This window comes from Gambusia affinis, linkage group LG09 (genome assembly GCF_019740435.1).
Source record: "Gambusia affinis linkage group LG09, SWU_Gaff_1.0, whole genome shotgun sequence".
NCBI lineage: Eukaryota > Metazoa > Chordata > Actinopteri > Cyprinodontiformes > Poeciliidae > Gambusia > Gambusia affinis.
The window spans coordinates 10,401,470-10,415,536 of NC_057876.1; the positions used below are offsets into that span (position 1 = coordinate 10,401,470).

General features: G+C 40.5%; 1 protein-coding gene across 2 annotated transcripts in view; it reads right to left on the reverse strand.

Moving 5' to 3' along the window:
- The window catches only part of ebf1a (EBF transcription factor 1a), a 75,146-nt gene extending 62,655 nt beyond the window's left edge, over window positions 1-12,491 (reverse strand). The window contains exons 1-6 of one of the 2 annotated variants that reach the window (XM_044127974.1): window positions 11,244-12,491; window positions 10,199-10,355; window positions 8,889-8,952; window positions 8,182-8,237; window positions 5,202-5,275; window positions 3,673-3,741 (exon numbers count right to left, since the gene is read on the reverse strand). In XM_044127974.1, coding sequence (XP_043983909.1) covers window positions 3,673-3,741; window positions 5,202-5,275; window positions 8,182-8,237; window positions 8,889-8,952; window positions 10,199-10,355; window positions 11,244-11,377 — 554 coding nt within the window. In that variant the 5' untranslated portion in view covers window positions 11,378-12,491. The remainder of the gene's footprint in view (window positions 1-3,672; window positions 3,742-5,201; window positions 5,276-8,181; window positions 8,238-8,888; window positions 8,953-10,198; window positions 10,356-11,243) is intronic. The other variant, XM_044127976.1, reaches the window with a different exon arrangement.
- Between the last annotated feature and the right edge of the window lie 1,576 nt (window positions 12,492-14,067).

The window sequence follows — 14,067 nt, forward strand, 5'->3', positions numbered from 1 at the left end:
CTCCGTGTGGCTAAGCCGTTTCCCGGCTCGCCTGCTCCTCCGTTTGCCGCTCAGCTTGCAGAGGAGAAGTTGAGTCAGGGGGAACCGAAAAACGACAACGTGAAGAGAGAGACAGAGAGAGAGAGAGAGGGGCGAAAAAAAATCAACAAATATTCTCACGGAGAAAAGCAACAAACAAACAAAAAGAAAAAAATACAAAAATAAATGACAGAGAGTGATGGGTAAGGCGTGTAGGTCTGAGGCCACGTGGCAGGGTGCAGCTGTCTCAGGGAGCGCTGAGGTGAGGCCTTCCGCTTCAACGGAGCAGAACGAGGGTGGCGTTCACACGCACACACAAACAACGCACAGAAGTTGTGCACAAACACATATGCTCACGCAGGTAAAGAGTAGCTTTTGACGGAGCAGCAGTGAGAACAAGACAGCTGCGTTCATCAGATAGCACAGGTCACTGCCTCATTAACACTCGCCAAAAAAAAAACAACAAAAAAAAACACTCAAACGTGACAAATTCAAATCAGACAGAAAGTAGAAACTCAGACTTGTTGCAGCTCACAAAACAGGGATGCTGTACAGTGATTGTTTTTGGATAGTACTCAGAGCAGTCCTGTAGGGATTATTTCAGGTATTCTCTGTTGTACATAGTTCTCCTGCTATCTTTATTTAACACATCCAGATTTGTTTTGTATGGAGGCTAATGCTACAGCAGCTAATATGAACCGGTTAAGATGAAAATGAAGTTGAATCTATTCCAGACTCCAGAACATCAATTCAGTCGACAAGAGCGTTTTATTGTTTTGTTGGTTTTTTATGTAAGGTATAAAACCGTTATTTACACTTCAAATGGAGTTAGGAGGCCTGTAATCATAAATGTACTGAGAACAAAATAAGTGTTTCCCTCAGTGTCAACAGGCTAATTAATTTGACATACTATGATGCTCTTGATACGAGTTCCTCTTCACTGATAAAGGAACTTTTACATTTATGTAAAAGAAATTTCACATAAATGGTGGTGCACTGTCTTCTAACTCTGCTTCCCTAAGTAAATAATATCCCTCTTTGCTGTGAATACTTACACGAGACTTAAGATTCTTCAGCGTACCGATATGTTTTCAAGATTGAAGTTGCTCTAAGACTGTGGAAGTTTGGTTTGGTCTTGGTCCCACTCTGATTGGCTGTTATCTTTAACTTCTTAGACCAACTAATCTTCATTTCAACCAAATGAATATATCCAGATGGTTATCTGATGTAGATAAGATTTTTACATGTGAACCAGATTAAATGACTTTGTGTTTAGCATTAGTTGGTCCTGATGGCTGATGCTAACTGCTAGCATAATACGGCTTTCTGCTGTCTTAAAAAAAACAACTCCAGTCTCAAACAAATGACAGTAGTTTATGTCAATGCTACTTTCTAAATTGTAAAACCTTCCTTTGCCGCTTATTCATAGAAAACATGATGGCTATTTAAAGGTGGACCACAAATTATCTTCCTGAATGAAACAAGCACAGATATAAAGCAGCATAGAAAATAATCATACCAAATGTGTCAATGCTAATTCACAGATTTTGACACGTACCTTTAGGTAAAAACAGTAATATTCTGGTCTTATTAAGAGTTTCACTTAGGAAGCTGCACTGCCTCCTCCTACGTCCTACAACAATTTCCATGGGAAAAAAGAATCAGCTTATCTCTAAATATTCAATGAAAACATGTCCATATAAACCATTTTGATGTTCTAGAAATTGCCATTTTTAAGACTGTTTCATAGACCAGCTGTTGTCTTCAGCTTTGTGGTACATAATTGTTTTAGTTCCTCCTGTTAGCGTCAATCTAAGTGTTTTGATTCTTGACGCCCAAGCTAACCTCTACATTTACGGTGGCCAAGATTGATTTACCTCTCTCTTAAAACTACTCTCATTTCAAAATTATCACAACATGCAAATATCTTCTTATAAAGTTTTGTCCTGTCAATATGTTTGTACTGAGTGGTTATTTACAAAATCCAGAGATTATTTACTCGGGAATGGAGGTAAGATTCAGTGTTTTTCCTCTGGGAAGTTAACATTTAAACAGCTTGCAGTGAGAGAAAAGAACAATAAAAAAATTATGATAGATGACAAAAGTTTTTTTTTTCTTAACCAGCAAACATTTTTGTAAACTTGTTCCACTCAGACGTGTCCAGTCCAGAAATCTCTTGTCTCGTTTCGCTTCAACATATCCCGCCCAATGTGTGTTAAAGTCACCAGCTGACACATGTGGAGGTCAACTTCATTTATAAAGTACATTTTTTTAAAAACTATATTTGACCTATGTTTTCTATAGTTTAGGAAAATAACTACTGAAAGAATATGTCAGAAATCAAATATTTTAAAATACTTTAGAGCAGAGAGAAAAGAAAAAGAAAAGAATGCTCTTTGAATATTTAAAAATAATCCAAACTTGTATTAAATGTACCCAGAGGAGGAGAGTCGTCATTGACGCACATTAATGACTGACGTGCGGAACTGAAGTTCACCCAATTTGTGTCCATTAACTGTGTGGTATAAAATATAAACTGTGTAAAGGCAAAAGTATTGTAACTGTTTCAGAGAACACATTTTATGGATTTTAACACTGACTCACTGTTTTACAAGGCAGTTAATCTAACTAGAAGTGCTTTTAGATGTTTTGTTCTTGCTACCACTCACACTGCCTCCAACCTCTAGTTCTTGTGTAAATAAATATCAGCTTCTGTGCAAATAACCGCCTGATGCAAGCAGGACTAAAGCTTAAAAGTTTATGATGTTGTATGTTGATGTTATATGCTGTGATGTTTTTGACATTGTTGTGATTGCTGTTAGCCTTAGCCTCAAGCTAATCGGTAGATGCAAAGAGTTGTTTACTGAAGGCAACATATTGACTGCCTATAACTTTCTTACACAATCAAATTTCATACGTCTTAAGCTGTCCCTTCTAATCTTCAGGCTTGAACTCCAAATAAACACCTTCCATTAGAAGCACACAAGTTCTCTGCACGCACACACACTTCCAGCTCAGGCTGGACAGTAAATCTAGAGGGCTTTTCTTTTTCCTGACTGGCTTTAAATCACACAAGCCGCAGCATCGCTCAGAGCTAGTTTATGACAGCAGGAGAAAGGCACACACTTAAGTGTTTGTGTGTGTGATTGTCAAAACGCAGCTAACAATTTTCAGCCAACAGACACACTCTCGCATTCACTCCCAGACTGGATCTGTAACCCAAACTGCTCATCACTTAAGTCATCGGCACAACCAAACAAACACTGTTTGACCACACTTGAAGCCGAGCTTGACTGCTGCATGACCGCTCCTGCACTTCATCCACTCGTAGCCCTGGAATATAATTTACAGCTGCTTCACACGTTCTTTTTTTTTTTTTTTTTTTTTTTGCTTACACAGAACATTATACGGTCGCTGAAAACAAACAACAACCTGTGGCCTTCGCTTTACGAGGCTTGCGAGGTTTACGTTTTCGCAGACGAAAACACACATCAAAACCTGCTCGAATCTTGATTCTTGTGCCCTTTGTGGAACATGTTCTCTAGCCTGTGGAAGCCCCCCCGCGGCTCTTTTATCGTGGCGGGTCACAGTGTTTCATGTCAGCAGTGACGATGCGGAATCATGTCACCGGTTCGAAGGGTGAGGTTTGCTTACCTGTCGATGATGACAGGGTCTGATGGGGTTTCGTTCCTGTTGCCACAACTCTTCTTATCACAGCACCGACTGCAGGTGAGGGGGAACAGAACAGAAGAGGGGGCAGATAAGGGAGAGGGGGGAGTTAATCAGTAAAATGTGAACAATAGAGAGAACAAAAAAAAAAAACAGACACAACTCTAAGGGGAAATGTGAAGACATCTGTGGGTACAGGAAAGAGAAAATGGGGAGTAAGAGGGCGTGAGACTTTCTTTGGGGAGTTCAAAAAAGGAGACGGGATGTGGATTTCACGGTAAGACCAGGGCTCGTTCTGTGGATCAGCGGAGTGATTTTCGGCAAAGTTTAGGGGGAGCGAGCTGCAGTGGGGCTAGATACAAACTTGAATTAGCCTCCAGGGCTCAGGTTAGCTCCATTTCTGTCAGACATCACACAACCAGACATCTTATGTTCTCTATTTTTCCTCGGCTCTCATTGCCCTCCCTCTTTCCCGCCCCTCTCTTTCTCTCTCTCTCTCTCTCTCTCATTTTGTGCTCTTTCTTTCTCTCTCTCTCAGAAGTGGGTCACAGAGTGGTCCCACTGGACCTGGGGAGCAGTGCATGCTGGGTAAAAAGGGGGCTGCATACTGATGTGACGAGTCCTCTCAGAATCATTTGACTGCAGCACAGTGTAACAGTGTAACGTCAAACCCCCCCCAACCCAAACCCACCCACCCCATCCCTGAACGAAAAAGTATCACCACGACTACCTTTATTCCTCTGTGTCTGAGTGTCTGCCTGTCTGTGTCTACCTGCGCCTAACTACGTGTGTGCTTCCACTGGGAGGAGTGTGTGGGAGGAGATGGAGGAAGACAACTGAGAGGCTGACCCCCCTACCCCCCACCCACCCTCCGCACCTCATTCCTCCCTCCATGCTTTCTCCAGTCCCTCAGGACCACAGGCTTGGAGAGCCAGATCAGATTTCTGATCTCCACTGTTTCCTGCAGCATATGAAAACAAGTGGTCCAAATTGCCCCGTGTGATAACCAGGAAGCCGCTACACGCTCCGCCACCAGACGCTCCCTCTACTCACAACGCTTCCGAGCCGGACGCTAGCTTTGGGGACTCCGCGGCGGGGCTTTTGCGTGACGCTTTTCAATCGATGGCGGCTCACGACTTTTCGAGCGTGAATGCACAGCGGTGTTTCACGCAAAATCTGAGTCTGCACACAGCTCGGTGTCGGGACGAGGCAAACTGCCGAGTGTTACGCGGGGGCCCGAGGAGGATGGGTTTGAGTAATGAGCTTTTCCTTGTCCTAATTAGCTGAACATGAGAGGGATCCACACACATGCATGCACGCGCAAAACAGAAATAGGCCAGGGCCCAGCTCTCTCCAACCCACTTTGAGGCAAATGATAAGATTGCTATCATAATTTAGCCATGCGCTTTGTGTCATCTTTCTCTCTCTCTCTCTCTCTCTCTCTCTCTCTCTCTCTCTCTCTCTCTCAGTTGTGAAACGACATCAATAAAGAGCTCGGTTTCAGTTTGGCTTACCTGCACATTATCTCATGGGTTAACAGGACCCGGCACATTTCTGGATTTTTATCCTGACCCTCATAGACAATTGCCTAAAAGAGAGAAGAGGAACAATTACAAAACAAATTGCAGTTCCTACTTTTGTGGATGTTGGATGCAAGAGACACATGTAGCTCATTATTTGTTTATTAATCAGTTGCATGTATTAATATTTGTGGACAAATCTAAGGGCGTCTTTGTTGAGATGTGTAAAACCCCTAGACTAAATTCTTTCTTTTTTTTTTTTTTTTGCAGTACCATAATCTCACACTGAAAATTTTTGAGGAATCCAGCCTTTAAATTGAACGTGTTTATTAAATAAGATAACAAATCATAATTTTAGCAGAATTATCGGCGACAGTTCATCATAGCTAAACAATTCCTTTGAAATAAATGTACAATATTTATAAATGGTTATTTGTACATCCCTGTGATAAATTGATTGAAATATTAAATAATCTATATCTTTCAGTTTGTCACATCGGATCTGACATTATTCAGAACCACTGGCCTTTAGCCAGTGAAAATGGGACAACATGGTATGTCATCAAGTCTCCATAGCAACCATTTAACAACAACTATAGCACAACTAATTGCTATGGTTTATTGATGTCAGAAAAAATACCAATCTTTTGTCCTACCATCACAAATATAAACACATGGAGGCGCTAACAGAAGCTGCAAATTTAACTGGAAATGTGTGATTTGGTCGAAGACGTTTCGTCTTGGAGAGTTTGGTGTTAAAAGAAGGATAAGCAAGTAGAAAAATCCCAAATGCACACTGTTACAAAAGATTATACTGTAATGCGGTGGGTGTGTTTCTCTTTCTAAAGTCTCGTTAGCCTTTTTAGAGTGCATTCGATTATGAAACATTTAAAATACGAGTGCATTTTAAGTAAGAATCTGTTGACTTGTGTCAAAAACAAAAAAAGTTTAAAAAACGATTCAGGACGTTAAATGATTCAGGACATTTGGCCAGATCGACACAGAAATGCTTCACCAGACACAAAATCAAACGTCTTTCATCACCATCTCAGCCCTCAGACCTACATGATCTAGAATATTTGTGAAGAGAAAACAAGTCAAAGATCTCCTCTCTCTGTATGTGTGAGAGGTGGAACTTTGGAGCCGTCCCACTGGCTAAACGGTGTTCAAAAAAGCTTAATTCGCAGATGCACCACAAATAATGCGATTATTGTTTCAGGTTCCATTGCTAATGTTTCTATTTTTAGTGTGAGATTATGTTACTGCAGTAGAATATTCATATACGTTTTATCTTTGACGAAAGTTTCCAATATATGTGTTCATGTCGGTATATTTACATTGGAAGCCAATTGTGCAATTGAATAGTTTTCCTTTTTTGAATGTATTGTTGTTATCCTATCAGTGTCGTTTCCCTGCTTCCCTCCGTGCTTTTCCATTTCCTCCCATTTTATCTCTTTTTCTTTGGAAGTTTCACATCTTATCTGCCTCGTGTCTTGAACCAGATGCATTCTGTCTCGGCTTTAATTCAATGAAGCAACAGTGTAAGAAAATATTCTCTTCCTTTTTGTAGAGTAAATAGGTTCTTGACACTCTAAGGCAACCAGACCAATCATAATAATCAACCAGACCAATCCTAAGCTGCAAGGACAGAATGTGATGAAAAAAAAAAAATTAAAAAAACGATCATTGTGAATTGATGAGTTTTTTTGCATGCTGTGCTGATGAAAAGTCAACCAGGACTTCAAGCCAAATAAAAAACAGAGGGATGTGTGTGTCTTTCATTTTGGTAGAAATGTTTGTCTATCTGGCAAACGCATGTATCGTGGGAATCCAGTCCTCCCGAACAGGAACGCTGTGTTCCGACAGAGACGGTAAGAGGGAAAATTGTTTGTATGTGCACAAATGTGTGTGTGTGTGCGTGTGTGAGTGTATGTGCTGCGTATGTTTTAGTACTTGCACGTATGTGTGTTTGCTGTGTACAGTGAGCAGTTGGACTGCCAGACTGGAGTATAGTGCACCATCTGGTCCATGCAGAACGCCGTCCAAAAATCTAGTCTGGTTACCCCACCAACCCCACTCAACATGCTCTCTAGGGCTTGATCACCCCTACAACTCCCCCCCACACCCACCAATACACACACACACCAGGGCTGATAAACATGCATGCACACACATCATCTCCTCCTACTCTTTTCATTCTAAGACAAACTCTCTTCGAGCCTAATGGCACTAGAGGCGGAATTGGCAAAACAAAAGACCTGATATGAAAACAGTGTTGAGGGGGCTTTACTTTACTCCTCGCCATCTAATTCAGCCCCATGAAGAATTCCCTCAGAGTGCGCCAGCTTACATGTGAACCACTCTGTTTTTTTGTTTTGCATGCGTGTGTGTGTGTGTGTGCGTGTGTGTGATTGCATTGGCCGCAACAACAGACTCCAGGATAGTTTGTTCTGTTTCACATTGAGGAAATGAGGGTCAAGGTCCTCAAAGAGTGAGCTGGCATGCATCACTGTCTCTCTCCAACACTGACACACAACCACGTCTGCGTCTCGTGCAGATATTCACACACACACACACACGCATGCACACATATTTATACACATTAACCACCTCCTAAAAAAAATAAGCACATGCACAACATCCTCGCCTGCAGGCTGTTGTGGAGAGGAGTATGAGGACACATGTCCTCTACTTTTTCTGGGCCTCTGTAAATGTGTTCCACAGGTAAGACAGGTCGTTTATCAAGCCGACTGGGCTGTACTGAAGTTAAGGGTCTCAGACACAGGTTTTGCAGCAAGGCAGGGCAAGTGTGTGTGTGGGTGTGTTTGTGTGTGTCTGGGTGTGTGCGTGTGCATGTGTGGGCGGGGGGAGGTGAACATCCAGATCAGCAGGGCATAGAAACAAGATTTTGTTTTGTTTTTTAATTAATTTATTTTTTTCTTTCTTAAATCCTGATGCAGGATTCCCTTCCTACCTGTTTAGTCATGGAGTCAATGAGCCGAACGTATAAGTCCTGCTCTGTCCGGATTCCTTCAGAGAGAAAGAGAGAGAGAAAAGATTAAAATGGGTAAAAGTTAGACCCATTCAGACATAGTCATTCTGTTTCCTTTGCTCTTTCAAACAACAGCAACAACAACAACAAAAAAAGACACTCCAAACTGACGTTAATAACTTTCAGTTTGAGTTGCGAAACACTGAGTTTGGCCGAAACCAAAATGTTCATTTTCTAAATACAATACAAAGAACCATAGCAGAGAAGATAAAATCAAAATGATTTGGGGTTTTCTATGTTTGAAATAATTTCTTTCCTGCTTATTATTTATTACAACAACACAACAGAATTAATAGAGGGCACTTTTTTATATTTGAGTTAAATAGATGAATAATTAGGAAGCAATATATTTATTAATGAAGGCAAATAAATACAAGTCTTACCAAACAAAAAGACTAAATGTAAATTAAAACATTTATCTTTAACGTTTCACGAGTTTGTGTTCTGATTTTCTTACTTCTCTCCCTCTCTCTCTTTATATATATATATATATATATATATATATATATATATATATATATATATATATATATATATATATATATATATATATATATATATATATATATATATATATATATATGTAAATATATATATAAAGTAAAAACAAACAAACAAAATAAACTCACCGTTACTGTAGAGGAGCTGAAGCCTATAATGAATGCCATTGTTGGTCTTTTCCCCCGTCGTTTCCTATAAAAAACAGAAGCGAACACAGAGAGAGGCGGTCAGAGTAAACCCTCTCCTCCTCCTCCTCCTCCTTCTCCTCCTGGGACCCTTACAGCGGGATCACCGCCTGATATTATTTTTAGATAAAAATGGCGAGGCTCAAACTCTGATCAGGATCAAATCAGTTCGTTTTCCAAAAAACAAACACTGACAAGATTGGGAATGAATGAATGAATGAATAAATAAATAAATAAATAAACTGACATAACCTGTGGTTTGGCGGAAAGTTAATAATGCATGCAGATTTATTTGGTTATATAATTTAAAAATAAAACAAAGGAGCTCGATTCTTTTGTTGTTTTGTGTTTTGGATAAAATACATAAGCTGCAAAAATGTCTGATCTGAATTGTCTCTTTCTTTCTGTTCAAAATCAGGATTTACATTATTAAATTACATGAAATCTAAATCTACATTATTTTCTATTTTCCATGAGCCGCGGCGCAACCGTAAAGTCACTCTAAATGAGCACTAGATTTGGACCATATTAATAACATTTAAAAAACTAATAATATCTGATAATTAATAATTCACATTTTATTAATAATAATAATAATAATAATAATAATAATAATAATAATAATAATAATAATAATAATAATAATAATAATAATAATAAAAGATAATCAATTTATTGTGATCAAGGTGAAACCCGTAGTAGTCGCACCAATTAAAAACTAATTCAGATGTTTTACTGATGCCACAGTGAAGTTTAGAAAACGCTGTGACTGGAGATATCTGCAAGCTTCAAGCTGTCAGAGGAAAACAAACTAACAGAAAATCCACCATGAGCGGAAACTGAGAACCAAAGGTCCCAAACTGGACAAAACAAAAAAACAAACAAACAAAACAACAACAACAAAAAAACGATGAATACGGAATTGCTTCAAATTTTATCAAAACATAATCAGCAGTAACAAGAGATCTGCGGTGTTTTCGTAAGCCACAACTAAAAATCACATCAAGGAAGCCTTCAAGGAAGAAATTATCCCTGCTGTGTGACTCTTTCTACTTTGTTAACTCACGTCTGCTAATTTATCACTTTGACTTAACAGCTTTATATACACCGCGTCAGGAATCAGTGGCTCGGACGCGCGCGTCGTTCCTCATTTTGGTTGGTTAGTTTCTAAGCGGTTCATCCGTTATCAGTTATATTTTAATCACCTTTTTTAATAAGAGAGAGGGAGAGACAATGAGACATTCTAAACTCACCTTTTCTTTCTCCACGAAGTCGACAAATGTGGTCCGTTCTATTTCCACCGGCTGACCCTGTCTGTCGTACAAAGCCAGGACGAAGTGGAAGAAGTTGGACTTGCGGAGGTTGGAGGGCGGCTGCTTCTCGAAGTGCGCCCGAGCGAGACCCACTCCGCTGCGGACACAGGCAAAAATAAGCAAAAAATAAAAAATAAATAAATAAATAAAATAAAGCCACACGGACGGGAGTGAAAAGAAATGCATCTAATAAAAGTACCAAAATAAATAAATAAACAACATAAAAAATTAACACGCTAACTGATTCAGTTGCTTGTCCCCATGTCTGTATCTAAACTTAAAATTATTAGGTGGCACGTGCACAGTTTAATTTATTTGGCTCATTAAAATCGAACAATTTAATTGAGATGTTAAATTTGAATGCAAGCGAAAAATAAAAAAATAAAATAAAAAAAGGTTAAATATACCGAGTGCTATGACTGTCATAATTTGGACAAGACAGATTGCAGACCTGTTGTAAATAAGCACCAGAAACCTCGAGATTTTGATTGAAAACAAGCAAAAATATAGTGTTCTTGCGATGCATGCGAACTTTAAAGACCCTCGAGGAAAGCTGCTTCGTCTCAACGCAAAATAAATAAATAAAACAAATCACTGCGAACTGAGAGGTCCAAGTCAAAACTCACAGCTGACTTTTATTTTATTTTATTGTTTTACACTAAAAACTTTGGGGCCAAAGCCGCATTTAAACGCCTCGTGTTGGGAAGTCTGTCAAACAGTTCCGAAACGCGTCTGAAACAAAGTTGGATCCGAGGTGAAAAATAAATAAATAAACAACAACAACAACGACAGGGAAAAAAAAGTTGAGATGCCAGCGGGACCTGAGGTTATCCCACCACTGCGTCCTCTGGGGACGCGTTCTGCCCCCAAGTGAATCCGCCGCTCCGTCTTTAAACGCCGCATATCACAACGCGCTTTTCTCTCCACCCGCTGTGGTGCCAGCGCGGCGGAACGCGGCGCAGCGCCTCGTCCGCCTCGGGCTCACCTCTGGGCGGCTGTGTTGGCGTCCAGCACTCCGGCGCCCTGCATCCATGTCCGAACCGCGTTCATCCCGGCCACCATGGGCTCCTCTTTCATACTACTCCCACTCCTCTGGATGCTCTCGTGGATGCCAAACATCAAAACGCACCTTCACACACTCTCTCTCTCTCTCTCTCTCTCTCTCTCTCTCTCTCTCTCTCTCTCTGTCGCTATCCTCTTCTTCCCTCTCTTCTCTGCCTCCCCTCCTCGCCTCTCGGCGTCTCCCTTTGATAGCGCTGTCACGGGAGCAAAGTGGCGTGGGTCTATTCCACACGGCGTTTAGACGCGCGCGTTCCACTCAAAGTAAACAAAAGATGCGACATGTGGGGAAGAAAAAGGGGAGCTGTCAGTATCCAGGGTTAGCTGCTCCTCATGTTGAGGGAGAACGGAAGGCAGCAGCTGTGAAGAGGAGCGACGTGAGAGCGATGAAAGGGGGAAGCGCAGGATGAGAGTGCGCGCTGAGCCGGCGACAGTCCTCCCGCCTCTCCTCCTCGGATCAAGGTACAGCTGATAAAAACAAAAGCAAAACAAACAAACAAAAAAAAAGAAAAAAAAAGAAACAAGCAAAAATGTCAGTTTTTGCAACAAACAGGCCAAAGATGAAAGATGAAACAGGTTTCTCTCTTTGCTCCGTCGCTTTCAAAGCAAAAGTCCTCCTTCCGGCTCAGATGGATAAAACGGAAGATTAGCGCAATTAAGAAGGCAGTCCTGGGTATATCCGGCACTCGGCTGCGCCCGCTCTTGCTCGGGTGATTTGCGCTCTTTTCGCTTCCCCTGAGGAATCACTTCGGACCATCTCTGGGATGCCAAGCAGGAGAAACTATAGTAAGGCGAAGGAGGCGTGGTTTCTGGGAACGCCTCTTTCCCTCCTCAGCTCCGGTAATGACACGGACAATCAGCTGTCCACCAACCCGACCGGAGCGCGCCCTGTCCCCGCCTCGCTCGGGCGCAACGTCCCGCCCCAGCCACTTAAATCTCGAAGCGGTCCGCGCACGCCCCGCTGCGAGTGCGTGAGTCTCGGTGGGTGCGCATGCATGCAGTGTTTTGACTGCGCCTCTGTGCTTTGCAATTAATGTAGCTGTTCACGACAAAATCAAACACCAACTCACGGGGAGGACATCAATTTAATCCCTGCAGTTCTCACGCTGAGTCTGAAGTGAGGAGAAGACCCGGGGAGCTTGTTGGAACATCTTTTCCCTGCCACGATTTCACTTCCGCTCACATAGGGATAGACAAAAAATTATGATAATTGAACAGATGTTATTAGATGATTATTAGAAAAAAAGATATATGCATATTCCCCCCGCCCCCCCTCTTTCGTTGTTTTCTAAGCAGAAGGAAGCGCATGCCTTAACAGGAGACTTGCGACCAGATTCGATGGCGTTTAAGTGGGGATACACCAGACAAGGGCAGGATGAGAAGCTGACATCATGGATGCTTGTTCTTTGAAAAAAACAGAAACATTTCAAATTCAATGTTGAATTTTATGCTGAGCAGTCCAAGTTCTCAACTATGGCAGATTAGGAGCTTAAGAAAGTTTCCATCGTGCCAAACGCTGCGCACAGTTTACACTCTCTCTCTCTCTCTGTTTCTCAGTCGGTTGGTTTGAAATTAGCTCTTACTAGATGCACTTCAATTCTTGAGGGACTGTATGCTATAAATCCAGAATAAATACGAGGATTACATGCTAAACTGTGCTAGGCCGTGTTCAAAAAATAAGTGCTGAAAAAAAAATTTAACAAAATTTGCACGATCATGAAAGCGTAAAACTGTACAGTGGTTGACATCTTTTTGCACTGTTTTTTTGCACAGCAAAAAGCAGAGCGCAGAGAGAGGGTGTTCTCTTTGTCATCATTTCTCGCAGTTGCACTGTAAAAAGGATTTTTTATCATTTCAATTTTAATTAAACATTTCTGCTTGTAAATGTAATTCGTAATAATGGTTAAAACTCTTTGTTGTGGTACATCCTGCACAAATATTTTGATTCGTTTATCTACACAAAATGGTCTACCGTTTGTTTATGTTGTGTCCATTGAGGCTGATATACTTATATGAGTGTTATTACGGACGAATGTCAATATAATAAACATTAAGAACTAATAAAAGCCCTTATGGTTCATAAACTGTCTGTGTTGGAGCAGCGACTCAAGTTTTTATCCAGCTTTAGCTAGTTTAGCAGCAGTGCTAACGCTAATGTAAAGCTGAATTTCTGAACTCTGAGACAGTCATGGATAAAATAATGGAATATTCTAGGCGTAGATGTCAGCAATACATTCACATACAACAATACAATTTTTTTATGTAAAAAGTTTGATACTCTTTCGATATTAGCTAGACTAGCAAGGCAGCTAATGCTAGAGGCTAGCAAGATCAACATTGTAACCTCAAAGCAGCTGTTGCTTGTAGGCAAAACACAAACGTGAAAAATCTTGAAATGCCAAACTTTTAGGACAGATTTAGATCTTTTGCTATTTCTTCAAAGTTGTATCACTTAACCAGTACATTTATTTATTTATTAATATAAATATTGATTAAAATCTTTCAAATTTCACAAACCAGCTCTGTTTCTTCATAACATGACATGATCATTATATATTTTTAAGGCTTTAACTGTTTTATTAGCATTTTAGTGGCTATATTAGAATTTATTTAGGTATAATGTAGTTGCTAAACTGATGAATATCCTAAACAAAAAGTCAGAATAAAATCAACCAATATTAAAACGCCACTATTAATTAAGCTTCAACAGTTTGTTTTATTACTCCATGAAAGTCATTTCTAAATTATCA